This window comes from Schistocerca cancellata, chromosome 3 (genome assembly GCF_023864275.1).
Source record: "Schistocerca cancellata isolate TAMUIC-IGC-003103 chromosome 3, iqSchCanc2.1, whole genome shotgun sequence".
In the NCBI taxonomy this organism is placed as follows: Eukaryota; Metazoa; Arthropoda; class Insecta; order Orthoptera; family Acrididae; genus Schistocerca; species Schistocerca cancellata.
Window position 1 is genome coordinate 681,768,336 of NC_064628.1, and position 19,804 is coordinate 681,788,139.

Sequence of the window (19,804 nt, forward strand, 5' to 3'; positions counted from 1 at the left end):
AATTTGGCTTAAGAAATCATGACCGTCCTTTTGGTACCGCTCAAGGAAAGTCAATGCACTGTCTAAACGTTTGGCTTTGTGCACATCCGTCAACATTTTCGGCACCCAACTTGCGCATAATTTTCGGTAATTCAAGTGCTCGGTCACAATGCCATACAAAACACTACGACAAATATTAGGAAAGTCATCCCGCAAGGAGGAAATCGTAAAGCGTCTATTTTCTCTCACTTTATTGTCCACTTCCGGCACCAAACTTTCATTAACGACCGAAGGACGCCCACTCCGTTGTTCATCATGTACATTTGTGCGGCCATCTTCAGATCCTCTCACCCACTTTCTTACCATTCCATCACTCATAATGTTTTCTCCGTAAACTGCACATATCTCACGATGAATATCGATCGCTTTTAGGCCTTTAGCACTAAGAAATCTTATAACAGCCCGTTCTTTACAGTTGGCGGGACTCACGATTATGGGAGGCATCTTAAACACGCAGTACACAACGTAAACAAGGAATAATCAGACTGTAATGGCGTCAGTGCGTAGATTATGGTACAGAGTTTCATGTAAAAATAAAATTATTGAGATATCTTAGCACGTCTTTTTTTTTCATTTCAAAACGGTACATACTTAAAAAACACGCCTCGTGTTTCCAAAACAGCTAAGCAGTTCACTAAATTATCTCCTACTGCTACTTTCATTCCGTTAAGTTTGACACTGCAGAGCTATTCAAGTCAATGGTAATTTTGCAGAGAAGTATGGAATTATTTGCTGTGCAAGACCTTTTGCGAGAATACCGGCACCAGTCTTGGCCGTTAGTCGTATGAATGCACCGTAGTGTGCGTATTGGCAGTCAGCGTGCTGTCATCCCACCTTATACAATACCTGTATTTGAACATTTAAGTAGCGCGCGGGCGCTTGTAATTTGATTTAGGCATTGTCAGCCGCGGAGCCAGCAGGGACACGAGGCAGTTAGCGTCTGTCGGAATCCGCGTAAGAACCCAGAGATAGTGCCATATCGTAATGTAAATCGTGTTGTGCGGAAAGTGGTAATACTTTTTAATAATATTTTATTGCATTCAGTATGGTGACGAATCGGACGAAGGTATTTTTATAGAGGTGTACAGTATTCGCTAACAAGTAGAAAATGTTCTTACTAATAGTGCTTATTTACACGCGAACGTGTATTATTATCAATACATTTGTGACTGTATCGCTCAGGATCTTCAGTAACGTTACTAAAATGAAGTGACCTCCTGATGTATGAACGCACCGACAGTAAGAGGTGCATTCAAGTTCTAAGGCCTCCGATTTTTTTTCTAATTAACTACTCACCCGAAATCGATGAAACTGGCGTTACTTCTCGACATAATTGCCCTGCAGACGTACACATTTTTCACAACGCTGACGCCATGATTCCATGGCAGCGGCGAAGGTTTCTTTAGAAGTCTGTTTTGACCGCTGGAAAATCGCTGAGGCAATAGCAGCACGGCTGGTGAATGTGCGGCCACGGAGAGTGTCTTTCATTGTTGGAAAAAGCCAAAAGTCACTAGGAGCCAGGTCAGGTGAGTAGGGAGCATGAGGAATCACTTCAAAGTTGTTATCACGAAGAAACTGTTGCGTAACGTTAGCTCGATGTGCGGGTGCGTTGTCTTGGTGACACAGCACACGCGCAGCCCTTCCCGGACGTTTTTGTTGCAGTGCAGGAAGGAATTTGTTCTTCAAAACATTTTCGTAGGATGCACCTGTTACCGTAGTGCCCTTTGGAACGCAATGGGTAAGGATTACGCCCTCGCTGTCCCAGAACATGGACACCATCATTTTTTCAGCACTGGCGGTTACCCGAAATTTTTTTGGTGGCGCTGAATCTGTGCGCTTCCATTGAACTGACTGGCGCTTTGTTTCTGGATTGAAAAATGGCATCCACGTCTCATCCATTGTCACAACCGACGAAAAGAAAGTCCCATTCATGCTGTCGTTGCGCGTCAACATTGCTTGGCAACATGCCACACGGGCAGCCATGTGGTCGTCTGTCAGCATTCGTGGCACCCATCTGGATGACACTTTTCGCATTTTCAGGTCATCATGCAGGATTGTGTGCACAGAACCCACAGAAATGCCAACTCTGGAGGCGATCTGTTCAACAGTCATTCGGCGATCCCCCAAAACAATTCTCTCTACTCTTGATCATGTCGTCAGACCGGTTTGTGCGAGCCCGAGGTTGTTTCGGTTTGTTGTCACACGATGTTCTGCCTTCATTAAACTGTCGCACCCACGAACGCACTTTCGACACATCCATAACTCCATCACCACATGTCTCCTTCAACTGTCGATGAATTTCAATTGGTTTCACACCACGCAAATTCAGAAAACGAATGATTGCACGCTGTTCAAGTAAGGAAAACGTCGCCATTTTAAGTATTTAAAACAGTTCTCATTCTCGCCACTGGTGGTAAAATTCCATCTGCCGTACGGTGCTGCCATCTCTAGGACGTATTGACAATGAATGCGGCCTCATTTTAAAACAATGCGCATGTTTCTATCTCTTTCCAGTCCGGAGAAAAAAAATCGGAGGCCTTAGAACTTGAATGCGCCTCGTACTTGTAAACTTCACTGCAGTACTAAGTCACAAAAATTTCTGAACTTACTCGTACAACAATGAACAATTGTAACGTATCATTTCCTGGCCACCTCAGGTGTTCTAGCCCTGTGTCGGTACAATAGTCGCCTCAGCTAGTTTCCGGTATCAGGGATAATCGGCGTTCCATTCGACCTGAAGAGTATGGGCTGGATTTTTCCCTAATGCTTCTAAATGGGTGCCGGGTGGAGCCGACTTGGTTGGCTAACACTGAGAGGAGTTTCCCCGTGACAAGTGGTGCAGAAGGGGTTCTGAATGTCCTGCAGAAGTGCGGCAAGCAGGAGGAGTGGTCAATAATAGTGCCTAAATTCTACTTCAGATTCTGATTGGGTGAAAGTCCTATGTGTCAAACAATTTCCTGGAACAGTTGGGAGCTCACAAAATCGAGGAGTCTGGTAACAACCGTTGTGGAGTTCGAATGGCAAGTCGCGGGCCCTCTGGGGCGGAGTTTGCGTTTTAACGTACAAATGCATTCCTGAACAAAAATGCAGGTGAAAGCTAAGCCTGTAGGTTGCGTTGTTGTATTTGATCACGAGCGGCACCTGTGCAATGTCGCCAATACGTTGCAAGTGGCACTCGTGTTCACAACAGTGTTCTGTGTAGTTGTAAGTGCATTATGTCGGAGCTCAGTGCATTCGAACGTGAACTCATTGTTGGCGATCGTATGGTGGGCGCTTCCATAACCAAGGTAGCCGTAGTGTTTGGTGCTTCAAGAGGCACCGTATCGGAGATTACCGCATACAGAGAAAACGGAAAACATTGTCAGGTAAGTCACAAAAAAATGTGTGTCAAATCCTATGGGACTTAATTGCTAAGGTCATCAGTCCCTAAGATTACGCACTACTGAACCTAAATTATCCTAAGGACAAACACACACATCCATGCCCGAGGGAGGACTCGAAACTCCGCCGGGATCAGCCGCACAGTCCATGACTGCAGCGCACTAGACCGCTCGGCTAATCCCGCGCGGCGGTAAGCAGGACGAAATTATCTGTCTAGTGGAAGTGACAGAGGGTCACTGAAGAGGATTGCGAGGAAAAATAAGAGATCGACAGCTGCAAAAGCCACTGCAGAACAGAATGTCGCGCTCTCGAATCCTGTCAGCAACAAAACAACACGATGGGAGCTCCAGAATGAGGGAACTGCAGGGCAAGCTGGATTTCCAAAACCACTCAGAAATACAGACGTATGTAACAAGAAAAAAGATTCCACAAAATCTGGACTATGCAACAACGGAAGAAAGTCATTTGGTAGGATGAGCCTTGTTTCACACTGTCTCCAACTTCCGGCTGAGTTTACGCTCCACGAGTGAAACATGGCAGAACTTCGGTGATGATTTGGACAGCCATATAGTGATATTCCTTGGGCTCATGGTTAAACAGCAAGGTTGTATTAATGCCAAGGATTACGTGATCATTCTTGCTGATCAGGTCCACCTCATCGTATGGTGTTTGCTCCCCAATGTGATGTTTCAAGACGACAGAGCCTCCATTCATACAGTTCACATCGTCCAGGATTGGTTTTGTGAGCAAGAAGACCAATTGTTGCATCTGTCCTGGGCCCATTGTCACCAGATCTCAACAATATCGAGTCTTTGTGGTCCACTTTGGAGAGAAGGGTGCGTAATCGCTATCAACATCCATCAACGTTGTTATCTGGACTTGCCGCTATTTCACAGTAAGAATGGTATAAAATTCCCTTGAAAACCATACAGGACCTATATTTATCCATTCCGAGACGGCTGGCACCTTTTTCGAATACCAACAGTTTGCCTACACCGTATCAGGCATGTTAATGTGTCGTGTTTCAGGCGTTTCCATACTTTTATTCACAGCCTGTGATTTGGTGTCTGGAGTTAGTGAACCATTGGGATCAATAGAGTTACATTACCGGTAGGGAAAGCCTAGAAAGTATTCGAAAGTGCACTCCCATGCGTAGGCGTCGATATCTGTTCACGCGGTTTCCTGTAGTTCTCTTTGGGTGTTGCGGAGTAATTAGTGTGAACTTGTTCAGTAAGATAAGAACTCAGAGGAAAATTGGAGACATTAGATAGCTGTGAGTAATGATTAGGCAAAAAGTGATGCAATTTTGTAGGGTTATTTGATACCAACAAAGTTCATTCGTTTTTGTGCAAATCTGAGAATGATGTTTTCAGAGGGACGTTCTCCTTTTTGACACTGTTCCTGTTTGTCGTTAGGGTAATTATCAACAGCAGTTGCTAATAGCCATTTGAATCTGATTTACTGAACTGTTAGCAGTACTTCCAGTCCTGTAGTAGGATCTCGGAATCTTACCTAAAAGAATGTAGATAGCTCCAGGTCTTTTAATTATTGACTTTTGAGTTGGGAAGTTTAATCCTGTTCCGTGAGTCAAAGCGAGACTGATCTTACACGTTTAGCAGTGTCTGCTATAAACATTTCCTATTAAATCAGTGAAACAGTAAATTGCGCGATTTGTCTCAAGCGTTGCACACCACCAAGAATACTTCGATTCTGGCTGCGCCCACGAGTGTGATTTCACCCGACGCCACGAAAGATTCGAGGATGGACGAAAGATACATTTCATAATCGATAATTATACTACTGGCCATTAAAATTGCTACACCACGAAGATGACGTGCTACAGACGCGAAATTTAAACGACAGGAAGAATATGCTGTAAGATGCAAATGACTAGCTTTTCAGAGCATTCACACGGTTGGAGCCGGTGGCGACACCTACAACGTGCCGACATGAGGAATGTTTCCAACCGATTTCTCATACACAAACAGCAGTTGACCGCGCGTTGCCTGGTGAAAGGTTGTTGTGATGCCTCGTGTAAGGAGCAGAAATACGTACCATCACGTTTCCGACTCTGATAAAGGTCGGATTGTAGCCTATCGCGATTGCGGTTTATCGTATCGCGACATTGCTTCTCGCGTTGGTCGAGATCCAATGACTGTTAGCAGAATATGGAATCGGTGGATTCAGGAGGGTAATACGGAACGCCGTGCTGGATCTCAACGGCCTCGTATCACTAGCAGTCGAGATGATAGGCATCTTATCCGCATGGCTGTAACGGATCGTGCAGCCACGTCTCGATCCCTGAGTCAACAGATGGGGACGTCTGCAAGACAACAACCATCTCCACGAACAGTTCGACGACGTTTGCAGCAGCATGGACTATCAGCTCGGAGACCATGGCTGCGGTTACCCTTGACGCTGCATCACAGACAGGAGCGCCTGCGATGGTGTACTCAACGACGAACCTGGATGCACGAATGGCAAAACGTCATTTTTTCGGATGAATCCAGGATCTGTTTACAGCATCATGATGGTTGCATCCGTGTTTGGCGACATCGCGGTGAACGCACATTGGAAGCGTGTATTCGTCATCGCCATACTGGCGTATCACCCGGAGTGATGGTATGGGGTGCCATTGGTTACACGTCTCAGTCACCTTTTGTTCGCATTGACGGCATTTTGAACAGTGGGCGTTACATTTCAGATGTGTTACGACCCGTGCCTCTACCCTTCATTCGATCCCTGCGAAACCCTACATATCAGCAGGATAATGCACAACCACATGTAGCAGGTCTTGTACGGGCCTTTCTGGATACAGAAAATGTTCGACTGCTGCCCTGGCCAGCACATTCTCCAGATCTCTCACCAACTGAAAACGTCTAGTCAATGGTGGCCGAGCAACTGGCTCGTCACAATACGCCAGTCATTACTCTTGATGAACTGTGGCATCGTGTTGAAGCTGCATGGGCAGCTGTACCTGTACACGCCATCCAAGCTCTGTTTGACTCAATGCCCACGCGTATCAAGGCCGTTATTACGGCCAGAGGTGGTTGTTCTGGGTACTGATTTCTCAGAATCTATGCACCCAAATTGCGTGAAAATGTAGTCACATGTCAGTTCTAGTATAATATATTTGTCCAATGAATACCCGTTTATCATCTGCATTTCTTCTTGGTGTAGCATTTTTAATGGCCAGTAGTGTATGAAGCCATTAGGGTCCCGATGTCTGAGCAGGTTGTTCATTCGATCAGTCTCATCTAGACCAGTGCCGCTAGCTTTCTGCAAGAATCGCGCCAAAGGAGGTGAACCCATTACATCATTAGTATCAGTGGCTGTTGATATACTTTCCGGGATGTGAGGTCGTGGTCCAAGAACTTTTCTGCTCCTTTTCTTGGACCACGACCTCACATCCCGGAAAGTATATCAACAGCCATGTCAACCGGTCGTGAAAGCCTTCATTCTACAATTAGCATCAATGTCGCATACTTTAATCTCTCAGTTCAAGTAGCTCCCCACCACATAACACCCTTCTTACAACAGTTCCACATATAGTGTGCAATTGAAATGGAATGAAAATGAACTGAAAATGTAAGTGTAATTGAAATTAGGACCACCATTCCTCTACTAATCATGCTGCAATTAATTTATATTGATTGCCTTTAAACATTCCTTGTTTAAAGGGCGAGTATTTCTTTATTTAAATCTGCTTCAATGTTTTAATTAAAAATACTGTTTTGTGGAATCAATGATATGAAGTTTTTCATCTTACGCTGTGTATTTATTTTATATTTGTTCATTAAGCTTTTCCTTTATTTTTGTCAACTATAATTATTATTCTGGGTAATTATTATTTAATGATTGATTTAGAGTTTTTGTTGCATGAGAATTTTTTAAATTAAATGGTTCTATGGTTGCAATAACTTTAATTTTAGACTGAATATCTCTTACTTTTATGTTTTTTTATACATATTATTATTTGATACAATGTCTAGGGACACTAATTACTGTTCCTTTAAATGTGGATGTATAGTTTACAAAGACTAAGATGTACATACTGTCGACAAGGTTAATATGTTAAATTAATCTGATACATTAATAACCACGTATCGCTTCATTTAGAAGCATATGTGTGGAGTAATTTCTGATATGACAATAGCCGCTTATCGTCAAAGTATATTTAATAATAGGTAATTTGCGTTGTTACTCGTGATAATGACTACTGTGCAACGCCATTGTCCGAAATTATGTTCACCTTGCAAGACAGCCTTGTTTGTTATCTATAGTGTGTACACAATTACAGTGTAGAATCTACTTAAGCCTGCAATTACAGATGGTGCTTGTATACGTACCATTGCATTTCTTGGACTCACGTATCACTCTTACGCTTACTGCATCTGTATTCCTTGCCTCACCCTAAATTATTAGTGTGTTCGTTCTGTTCAGAGTCTTCGTACTTCCAAATAACACTTAGCCTCAGACATCTGCAGCTGTTACCTGCCCTCTCAGCTCTTACCTGTAAGAGCCTACCACTTAAGGCCAGACACTCACTCCTGCTAATCCGTCCTTTGTCCGTAGACCCTCATAATGCCCACCTGGGAGGAACCTGTTACTGTGTGCTCAGCCTCCATTCGTATACACACAACACAATGAAGAGTTCGCTACAGTAATTCCGTGTAGGATTCTTTCCCGAAAGGGAACCATCCTTTGCGTTCTTCAACAGCTTAAACTACAGATAACTCCCAATGGCAGCCTGAGATTTCCTCTCCAGCCCTATACGCTACAAATTGTTCTTCACACTTGTGAATTAATTTCAAATTCACAAAAACGCCTCAAGGAAGTCCTCACCTGTTGCTTTTCCACGCTACAAACGATAAAGGGACCTACTGTCAAGTCGTGAAATCTACCTTCTCATTTACGGACACCTGCAGGCGACTTCTGCTTTCAACAAGACAATGCACCACATCATCACTTCTAAATTGTACCAGTATTATGTAAGTCTGCATGCTTTCGTGGCTGCTGCCACTGACGGTAAAATCTGCTGAGTCGTCAGCACGCAACATTTTCCTATTCCAACTTCTAAATATCCGACGTTCGATCCTTCAGCTGGGAACTTCTTTAGGGTTCCACTGATGACTCTGTATGGGTGAATATGTCATCCACGGTCACTAGTGGAATCCTGACATCGAGCATTGAAAAAGTGTGAAGAGGAATATGACGTTGCCTAACAACTCAAATCATTTTACCATCAACGTGTCGTAACTGTCAAACGCCCTACGCTGCTGAATCGGTCCTACAGAGCATATCTGAAGCATCACCTAATGAAAACTGCGTGATTTATTCATCCCCAATGAATCTCTGAACGCTATGGGTGGCAATTGAGCTATCATGATGGTTCAGCAACACTATCAGTATTTCGAGAACTGTCACGACGCGTAGCCATCGACGTCAGAGGGAAAAGGAATGCTACATGTGTTGTATTGGCAGAAGAGCCAACACCGTGTTACTAGTGGAGGCCGAAATGCACGCGTTTTAGCTCACGCAGGCTGGCGTGAGGAGGGAAGATCTATACTGACGTGAGGTCTGGAACATGACAAGGAATTAGAATTCAGAAAGCGGACGTAATTAGTTTGATTCTTAACTTTAATCTATTAATGATGAACGTCGCTCTTGACGGTACATGATTCACAATATTATATGTTCAGAGTACATTCTTGATGAATATAGCGCCTTGCTAGGCCGTAGCAAATGACGTAGCTGAAGGCTATGCTAAACTGTCGTCTCTGCAAATGAGAACGTATGTAGACAGTGAACCATCGCTAGCAAAGTCGGCTGTACAACTGCGGCGAGTACTAGTGATTCTCTCTAGACTAGACCTGCCGTGTGGCGGCGCTCGGTCTGCAATCACTGATAGTGGCGACACGCGGGTCTGACGTATACTAACGAACCGCGGCCGATTTCAAGGCTACCACTTAGCAAGTGTGGTGTATGGCAGTGACACCACAACATGATATTACCTAGGGATCTACAATTCAACTGCTCATGAGAGTATATTCTCCTCGTAATGAGGTTGTTAACGAATTGTTAGTTTTAGTCTTGTAAATGTCTCATAGTTCGTAACAGTATTTGCTTCGACGCCTACTTCCCATGGACCATCTGCCAGTCAACATTTTGTCTCTTCAAAAATTATTTCCAGACCCCAGTTTCCGCACTCTTCTTCAGAAGTTACAGTCACATGAATCAGAAACTCTTGACTTTCTACGGATACAATTAAGTTTACTGCCACGTTAAATTTAGACAAGCCCATTCTCTAGATCAAATGCTATCTCCGGTTTGCTCTTAGCAATGTAACTTGCACAGGGCTGTCAATGTAGAGTAATATACCAACGTCGTATTGTCATTTGAAAAATTCGTTGCTCCTTGCCGGCAAAGTAATTCACTTCGTGGCTAAACTCCAACCGATCACCTTCACCATTTCTGTATCAAAACATTGCCTCTAGATCACACTTCTGAACCCGTACGACGCTCTTTCAGTGTCCCACAGGATTCTACTACTCCTGTATCAATCAGCATTGTTGTGGCACAGTCTTCGCCTCTGCGCAGGCTGATACACTCTTAGTTGAATTGTGGTAGGTGGTGGACATATTCAGTAGTATTGTGTTGAATTGTGATTGTATCTGTTAGATGAAGAAAGATTTATTGTAAAGGACAGCACGGATGAATATGATTTACAAGAAAGTTTGAGGGAGAAAGAGCACCCCACTACCCACAATCACCTGGTTAAGCTGTTTGGTTTTTATTGAAATTCTCTGTTAACATTATACTTTTTTAAAATCATTGTTGCCGTCCGGGGTGGCCGAGCGGTTCTAGGCGCTACAGTCTGGAACCGCGCGACCGCTACGGTCGCAGGTTCGAATCCTGCCTCGGGCATGGATGTGTGTGATGTCCTTAGGTTAGTTAGGTTTAAGTAGTTCTAAGTTCTAGGGGACTGATGACCTCAGAAGTTACGTCCCATAGTGCTCAGAGCCAGCCAAAATCATTGTTTCATTTGTTAAGCATAGCATTGTTCAGACCAGTGTTATGTGTGAAGTTTTAGTCCGTCTTTTCGAAGACATTCTACATTCAAAAATCGTTGTCTTGGAATATCATTTCATAGGAACAGTTACTCTCCCCATCCCACTGTTTGAAGGTGGTTATCATTACGCTTTACCGCATTGCACCATATGTTACGCAACAATTCGAATACCGTTCGGATATTTTATTTAAAAACAGAAATCTAGCATAGCCACTGCCTGCTTGCTGTTTGCTGTTTTGTTTTCGAGAAATCTACAAAAACGTTATCAAGACGCGACGTAAGTGGAAACTTTAATTAGGGCCAGATAATTATTTTACTTCAGTTGCGCATTTAATACAAGTTGTATGGATACCAGTTACAGTCAAATTCAAATTAGATTCTGTTTAGTCAAAATTTAGCATACAAGTTTAAGTCAGATAACAGTTTTTGGGTACATAGTTTTGGTAATTAGTAGGCTTTTTATAGAGTGAGATGTAAATTTGGGCCCAGGTTCAAACAGAAACACATAGTGACAGACTTACAATATAATAATATTGAGAAGTAATTGAGATATTTATGTTTGAGAAGTTTATGTACGTTGAAGAGACTGTGTACTGTATGTCCTTGTGTATGAAATGCATTTTCCCCTCACTGCCAAACATTATATTTTTCAATAATCTCCTGAGTCCACAATCATAATGACATTTGCGAATATTGACATGAAGTTTTTGTAATGCATTATGTGTTTTGACATTTGTTGTTTCCACGCACAGACTTAGATCTTCTTGAGTGGGGTTCGGTGTAGCACACAATAAGTTTCTTAGTTGACCCAGTTGCTGAATACACTGTTAATTATACAACGTGAGTGATACACAAAATCTGATCTCTGAACCTTTTCATCGTATTAATGCAATCATCGTAAGTTAAGTGGTGTAAGGTACTTTCTGTTCGACCATTTCATGACATTTGGCTGCAACAACCTAACAATTATCCTATGTACTTAACATTACGTAAAATAAAGTGAAAATAAGTTTCAGATTTTTTATACCCATTTTACATACTTGAGGACTATTTCACTTAGCATTGGTGAAAGGAATATAAGCAAATATCTGTTTTTCTAAGTATGCATTATGCTTTGTTTCTAATACATGTTCTACATGCTTCAGAATCTCCCCACTATAGACCCCTGGAATCAAAGGTTTATCTAAGTTGAATTTATATACATACATTTTTGTCACCACTTGTTACTCAGAAAACCATGTCGAAATTTCTAGAAATTGTAAAGACAGTACATATCTCATTGTCCAACATCTTTTTATCTCTGTTAACTAATCTTGCGTAAAAGTACTATAATGTCTTGGGAATGAATGGAACATACATAGGATTACAAAGTGTATGAACCGCAACTCCCGCCGTACAAGGTTTTTTGTATTTTCTATCCAAGCAGGGCTACAAACTTCTCTTGGTGTACTGTACATTCTCCGTCCACAAGCGCACTTTAGACGAGCACGTTTTACTTAGGTGTCTAGAAACTTGTAGATTCCTCTTGTTAGTCCATAACTACGCTCTTTCTCCCTTTCAGTGAGATTCAGCAAGGCCTAGAATGCAACGAAGACGAATGACCGCATTCGCAATATTTTATTCAGAAGCAGCTTATTGATTGACGTGAAATTAGTAGGTTCACGTTATGATCAATAACAGCTGGAAGCATTACTCGATAGCTACTGGCACAACATTCGTCGTTCTAAAACAAAAGCAGAAAGAAGTGTTGCCACGATCGTAACTAGCACACCGGGATTAAAATAACACACTTAATGCTTTGAAAATTGTTACCATCTCACTGTGACGGAGATTCTTCTCCATAGTAAATAATAGTAAACCAACTTTTTTAAGTTATGAATGATGATTTTAATGCAGAATTTAGTGCAATACGTGGTCTATTTTTTATATACATATCCTAAATGGCAACATAAATATAAAAGAATCCAATTAATCTATAAATGGGGGTTTGTTGAGTTTCGTCTAAAGTTAATATGAATTTTATGTAGTATTAACGTAATAGAAAGTGCTATGACCAGATACGTTAACATTTATCCTTTTAATAAACACTGAGGAGATAACAGTTGAAGGTAGAGTGAGAGAGAAGTACGTTTTTGTGACGATGTTGCGTTCATGGAAGCTTTAGCGTTCGGTAATTACGGAAGGAGTAAGTTTATGTTGATCCAAATTCGGATAGTGACGAGAGGATTGGAAACAGAAAGAGGGACGATTTAAAGAGGCGATTCGACTAAAACAGTTCTCAGAAGATCGGAATGACAGTAATGAAGAATTTGTCAAAAACTCATCATGGCGTCGTTGTTGGATGTTCGACTACAGTTTTAGCATTTGTTTTTCCGTGCATAAATTTTTCAAATCCTGAATGAGGGGAACAAGAGTCGATCGAGTTGAGACGGAAGAGAAGGAAGACTGAGCTAACACTTATCGACACAGAAGGCTTATCAAGAGAGAAGATATGTAATCAAGAAACACGAAATGTGAAATGGTTTGGACTTAAGTAAAAGGAAGTGTGAATGGACGATGCAACAGTGTACATAGCGTGAGAAGACAAATTATTTGACTGACAGAAGATATGAGCCAATGGGCTATAGCGCAAGACTGGGCTTTGTGAACAGAAAGTAACAATTACACGAACTTTTGTGCTATGGAAGCTAAACTTGGAAGGGTGCAATTATTATCAGAGTCATTTACTGTGAGGCCTAGCATTGATTATCTTTGTGAGTGAAAATATTTAAATAAATAGACACCACGCCACTTATATGAATTATTACGTGTCTATTGTTCCAGTTAAAAAAAACTGTGTGTTTACGAAATGACAAAGAGAATCCCATGTCAATACCTCATCTGAAATGATCTCACACTTTCATGTCGCCGAATTATCTTTTGAAGAAGATATTTAGAGGGCATTTTTTTATACTTTTCAGTATTTGAACTGACGGCTAATCGTCTTATTATCGGATTCCTGAACCAACGGAAAAATCTGATGCACTAGGAATTCAGCAGTGCTCTTCAGCTGCCGCCATTTCTACAGTCTCAGAAAGGAAAAACGTCTTGTATCTTCGGGCGGCCACATTCATAACAAAAACAGCTCACCGTGTGTATGTGAACGTAATAAGTCGTGGCATGCCGCATCAAACCAGTCAGGAGACTGAAGACTTAAAAAAAATCGTATTCGAAAATGTTGACGGCGAATAGAACTTAACGTTATTGTTTAAGCATACCACGCCTGTCTGCAAAAAATCGTGCCTAACAGTTTCTCGTCTGTAAGTCACACAGAGAATCGCATCCAAATAGTCCAGTAATGTAATATTTCATACCTCTCAGGGTCCTTAGAAAAACGTAAAGAATGACAACTGTCTTCTTTTTGTTATTGCTACAATGTATTACTGTCTTTCGTAAAACGTGTTACAAATCAATATACGTGGAATTATTGGCGTATATCAGTGATCGTGTACAGTTGTGTAGCTTACTAGCCGTTTGGAGTGTTGTTGTCGCAGTGCATAACAAAAATGAACGGAAGTTCCACGACTATATCCGTATCGTTTCTGCCAAGAGTTATAATACAAAGGCACTTACCAGTAACATCTCGCCAACAACTTCTCTCTTTCTGATCACATCAGCGCAGTCCCCCAGGCCATTCTGAAAACGAAGACGTACATAAGTAATTTCGACTTTAAGCGTTTTCAATTCTTTTGTTATAGGTAACATAAATTAGCATGTGTTGTTTATAACAGAAATATTCATCCAATAATTTCATATGTAGTGGAAGATTTCGTGTAGAGCATGTTGGTATAATATGGTAAAATATTCTGTTGACTCATACAGTCTTTCCACTGAAATGAAGTTTGTGACACGTACGAATAGTTACAGTCTAAGAGAACAGGATGAAATGGAGGCATCAGAGCTGAGAATGGAAGAAATTCGGTTAGCGAATTAATAAAACAAAAGTGAATAAAAGGACTAGAACAGATCGAAACGATGCCAGAAGGAAAAGTAATAAAACAATAACTGAATTACAAACCACAAGGAAAACGAGATGTCAGAAGACCGCTGAAGAGATGGCTAGAGTGAGATCGGAACAGGCGAGACACCACGTCTTTGAACTGAAGAAGAACGAGAGGAAGATATTATTACATCTACATTACATCCAGACTCCGCAAGCCACCTGACGGTGTGTGGCGGAGGGTACTTATAGTACCTCTATCGGTTCTCCCTTGTATTCCAGTCTCGTATTGTTCGTGGAAAGAAAGATTATCGGTATGCCTCTGTGTGGGCTCTAATCTCTCTGATTTTATCCTCATGGTCTCTTCGCGGGTATATCTAGGAGGGAGCAATATACTGCTTGACTCCTCGGTGAAGGTATGTTCTCGAAACTTCAACAAAAGCCCGTACCAAGCTACTGACCGTCTCTCCTGCAAAGTCTTCCACTGGAGTTTATCTAATATCTCCGTAACGCTTTCGAGATTACTAAATGATCCTGTAACGAAGCGCGCTGCTCTCCGTTGGATCCTCTCTATCTCTTCTATCAACCCTATCTGGTACGGATCCCACACTGCTGAGCAGTATTCAAGCAGTGGGCGAACAAGCGTACTGTAACCTACTTCCTTTGTTTTCGGATTGCATTTCCTTAGGATTCTTCCAATGAATCTCAGTCTGGCATCTGCTTCACCCACGATCAACTTTATATGATCATTGCATTTTAAATCACTCCTAATGCATACTCCCAGATAATTTATGGAATTAACTGCTTCCAGTTGCTGACCTGCTATATTGTAGCTAAATGATAAAGGATCTTTCTTTCTATGTATTCGCAGCACATTGCACTTGTCTTCATTGAGATTCAATTGCCATTCCCTGCACCATGCGTCAATTCGCTGCAGATCCTCCTGCATTTCAGTACTTTTTTCCATTCTTACAACCTCTCGATATACCACAGCATCATCCGCAAAAAGCCTCATTGAACTTCCGATGTCATCCACAAGGTCATTTATGTATATTGTGAATAGCAAAGGTCCTACGACACTCCCATGCCGCACACCTGAAATCACTCTTACTTCGGAAGACTTCTCTCCATTGAGAATGACATGCTGCGTTCTGTTATCTAGGAACTCTTCAATCCAATCACACAATTGGTCTGATAGTCCATATGCTCTTACTTTGTTCATTAAACGACTGTGGGGAACTGTATCGAACGCCTTGCGGAAGTCAAGAAACACGGCATCTACCTGGGAACCCGTGTCTATGGTCCTCTGAGTCTCGTGGACGAATAGCGCGAGCTGGATTTCACACGATCGTCTTTTTCGAAACCCATGCTGATTCCTACAGAGTAGATTTTTAGTCTCCAGAAAAGTCATTATACTCGAACATAATACGTGTTCCAAAATTCTACAACTGACCGACGTTAGAGATATAGGTCTATAGTTCTGCACATCTGTTCGACGTCCCTTCTTAAAAACGGGGATGACCTGTGCCCTTTTCCAATCCTTTGGAACGCTACGCTCTTCTAGAGACCTACGGTACACCGCTGCAAGAAAGGGGGGGGGGGGGGGGGAGGGAGGGGCAAGTTCCTTCGCGTACTCTGTGTAAAATCGAACTGGTATCCCATCAGGTCCAGCGGCCTTTCCTCTTTTGAGCGATTTAATTGTTTCTCTATCCCTGTGTCGTCTATTTCGATATCTACCACTTTGTCATCTGTGCGATAATCTAGAGAGGGAACTACAGTGCAGTCTTCCTCTGTGAAACAGCTTTGGAAAAAGACATTTAGTATTTCGGCCTTTAGTCTGTCATCCTCTGTTTCAGTACCATTTTGGTCACAGAGTGTCTGGACGTTTTGTTTGATCCACCTACCGCTTTGACATAAGACCAAAATTTCTTAGGATTTTCTGCCAAGTCAGTACTTAGAACTTTACTTTCGAATTCATTGAACGCCTCTCGCATAGCCCTCCTCACACTACATTTCGCTTCGCGAACTTTTTGTTTGTCTGCAAGGCTTTGACTATGTTTATGTTTGCTGTGAAGTTCCCTTTGCTTCCGCAGCAGTTTTCTAACTCGGTTGTTGTACCACGGTGGCTCTTTTCCATCTCTTATGATCTTGCTTGGCACATACTCATCTAATGCATATTGGACGATGGTTCTGAACTTTGTCCACTGATCCTCAACACTATCTGTACTTGAGACAATACTTTTGTGTTGAGCCGTCAAGTACTCTGAAATCTGCTTTTTGTCACTTGTACTCCTTGTGGAAGCAAACAGCCTCCGAATGTCACGTCGAGGAATTTCTAGAAATACCTGAAACACACAAAGAGCGTTGGGGCGAGACTGGTATGAAGGTATATGTCTTTCTACTGCTAGATTTTAATGTTTAACGTCCCGTCGAAGTCTTCCCACCGCATCTCGGACACGATTTATTGGTGGCCAATCAGGAAAATTAGGTAGGCCATTCAAGGGTCCTTACAATCCTCAAGGCGATTTGATTTGAAGTTGTGAACTGCAGTGTGGGGTCTTGGATTATTCTGCAGGCATACACGATTTAGTACCCTGCTCATGCTGGGGACGACAGTGGGCGTGACTGCATACCGAAGAGCATTCAGCCTCCTTTCAACAGTTACCAGATCAGCCCTGTTGTTATATCAAACGGTTTGCAACACCATGAGTTGCAGAATTATGGATCTTGAGAATCATTGCTCCCTGTAACCAGGTCGTCCACGATATGTTACTGCCACCAACAGATTGGAGACTCTTCACTGAAACCACATACAGCCATTCAATATTCCAGTTTACTCCAGTTGTAAACCAAGCAAGACTTTGTGGTATGATGTCACCGGTAAACGAAGCATGACAACTCGAGATCTCAGCGTAGCTTTCGGTAATCTTTTTCCCGACAGTTCGTGGTGAAACTCCACCTGTAATCTCTGCCCATACTTCAGCTGTTGTTATATGTTTATAGGTCAGAGCCACTGGAACAATCCTACGATACATAACTCGTCGCCGCTGAAGGTCACGACAGGAAAGGCATTAAGAGGACGCAGCACAAGAAATGCGATGGATGGCCTTTCAGCCACAATGCCTTAACGCGTTAGCACAGTTTGCTCAGCAGCGGCGAAAGAGTTGATCGGTTTCAAGGAGCTTGAGGGACATTTAAAGCGGTGATTTCTCTCGAGCAACTCGCCCTGACCATGCATTCCTGGCAGCATCCGTGCTTACTGTTGTTCCTACACTGTACTCCACCGAGCGAGGTAGCGCAGGGGTTAGCACACTGGACTCTCATTCGGGAGGACAACGGTTCAAACCCGCGTCCGGCCATCCTGATTTAGGTTTCCCGTGAGTTCTCTAAAATAGCTTCAGGCAAATGCCGGCATGGTTCCTATGAGAGGGCACGGCCGACCCTTCCCCATCCTTCCTCAACGCGATGGGATCGATGACCTTCCCCAAATCAACCAACCAAGACTGTAGTCCTGAGTCCATCTCGTCACCACTCGTTCTGTAATCATTGCATTACAGTCAATGATGTGCAATCTGCCGATATGATGCCCTCATGTTCCTCATCTCAATATTTCACTCTTTCTAAAAGTCTGGAATGTAGCCATAAGCTGTACGTGCATGTCCTCTGGGCATACTGTGGTGAGATTTCTACCTGAAAAGTTTCAGTAAAGTACTCACACCATATTGTATAGCAGTAGGTTTTTTTTCTGTATTGAAAATAAACTGGCATAGAGATGACATTTAAATCAATACATAGCACATTCTTGGAAATATTTCGGTCTCTGTTGATAGCGTTGAGGACCTGTTAGATTATGAACAGCTCGGACTTAGGAAAGGTAAAGGCACCAGAGACGCAGTTCTGACTTTGCAGTTGTCAATTGAAACAAGAGTGAAGAAAAATCAAGACACGTTCATAGAATTTGTTCGACGGATTTGTCTACCTGGAACAAAGCCTTCGACAATGTTAAATGGTGCAAGATGTTTGAAATTCTCAGAAAGACGGGTGATATACAAAATGTACAGGAACCAAGAGGGAACACTACGATTGGAAGATCAACAACGAAGTACTCGAATTGAAAAGGGTGTAAGAGAGGGATGTATCTTTCGCCCCTACTGTTCAATCTATACATTGAAGAAGCAATGATGGAAATAAAAGAAAGGTTCAGGAGTGGAATTAAAATTCAAGGCGAAAGGATATCAATTATGTGATTCGCTGATGACATTGCTATCGTGGGTGAAAGTAAAGTTACATGATCTGCAGAATGGAATGAACAGTCTAATGACTACAGAATATGGACTGAGAGTAAATCGAAGGAAGACGGAAGTAATGAGAAGTAGCAGAAATGAGAACAGCGAGAAACTTAACATCAAAATCGGTGATCATGAAGTAAATTAAATTAAGGAATTCTGCTATCTAGGCAGCAAAATAACTAATTGACGGGGGAAGGAGGACATAAAAAGTGGACTAGCACCGGCAAAAAAGGGCATTCTTGATCAGGAACAGTCAACTAATATCAAATATAGGCAATAATTCGAGTAATTTATTTCTGAGAATGTACTTTTGGAACTCAGCTTCGTGTGGTAGTGAAACACGAAGTGTGGGAAAACCGGAACAGAAGAGAATCGAAGCATTTAAGACATTGAGCTACAGAATAATGTTGAAAATTAGGTGGACTGGTAAGGTAAGGAATGAAAAATATATGGAGAACACTGACAGCAAGACGGAACGATGCTAGGACATCTATTAAGACATCAGTAATAACTTCCATGATATGAGAGAGAGCTGTAGAAGGTAAAAACTGTAGAGGAAGACAGAGATTGGAATACCTTAAACAAATAACTGCGGATGTAGATTGCAAGTGTGTGCTCTGATATGAAAAGGTTGGCATAGGAGAGAACTTCGTGGCGGGCTGGATCCAACCAGTAAGAAGACTGATGACTAAAATAAAAATAAAAAAGCATTAGATTCAGGAGCTCATGATGCAACACTTCCTATTTCCGCCAATGTAGTATTTGATATAGTGGATGTATGTATGTGGCGAGCTAGTCAAGTGAGGTGTAGTTTTTTCGGGTCCTGCATCTGACTGACACGCTGCTATGGTGTGCCTCCACCCCCATCCTCTCTCCTGCTCGCTGTCGGAACAAGCGCATCGCCTGCTATCGGGTGTCACCACTTCCGCATCGTCACTATCGCTCTCGAGGAAGCTGTCTGTCCCTTCCGGTACGAGCTTCCAACAACTCCTATGTGAACGGGACGTCGCAAGGTTTCTCATTCACGGGATCTGAAGGAAAATC

General features: G+C 42.4%; 1 protein-coding gene across 1 annotated transcript in view; it reads right to left on the reverse strand.

Moving 5' to 3' along the window:
- Window positions 1–19,804, reverse strand: part of LOC126176507 (uncharacterized) — a 403,754-nt gene that overhangs the window by 207,272 nt on the left and 176,678 nt on the right. The window contains exon 2 of the mRNA XM_049923663.1: window positions 14,105–14,167. Coding sequence (XP_049779620.1) covers window positions 14,105–14,167 — 63 coding nt within the window. The remainder of the gene's footprint in view (window positions 1–14,104; window positions 14,168–19,804) is intronic.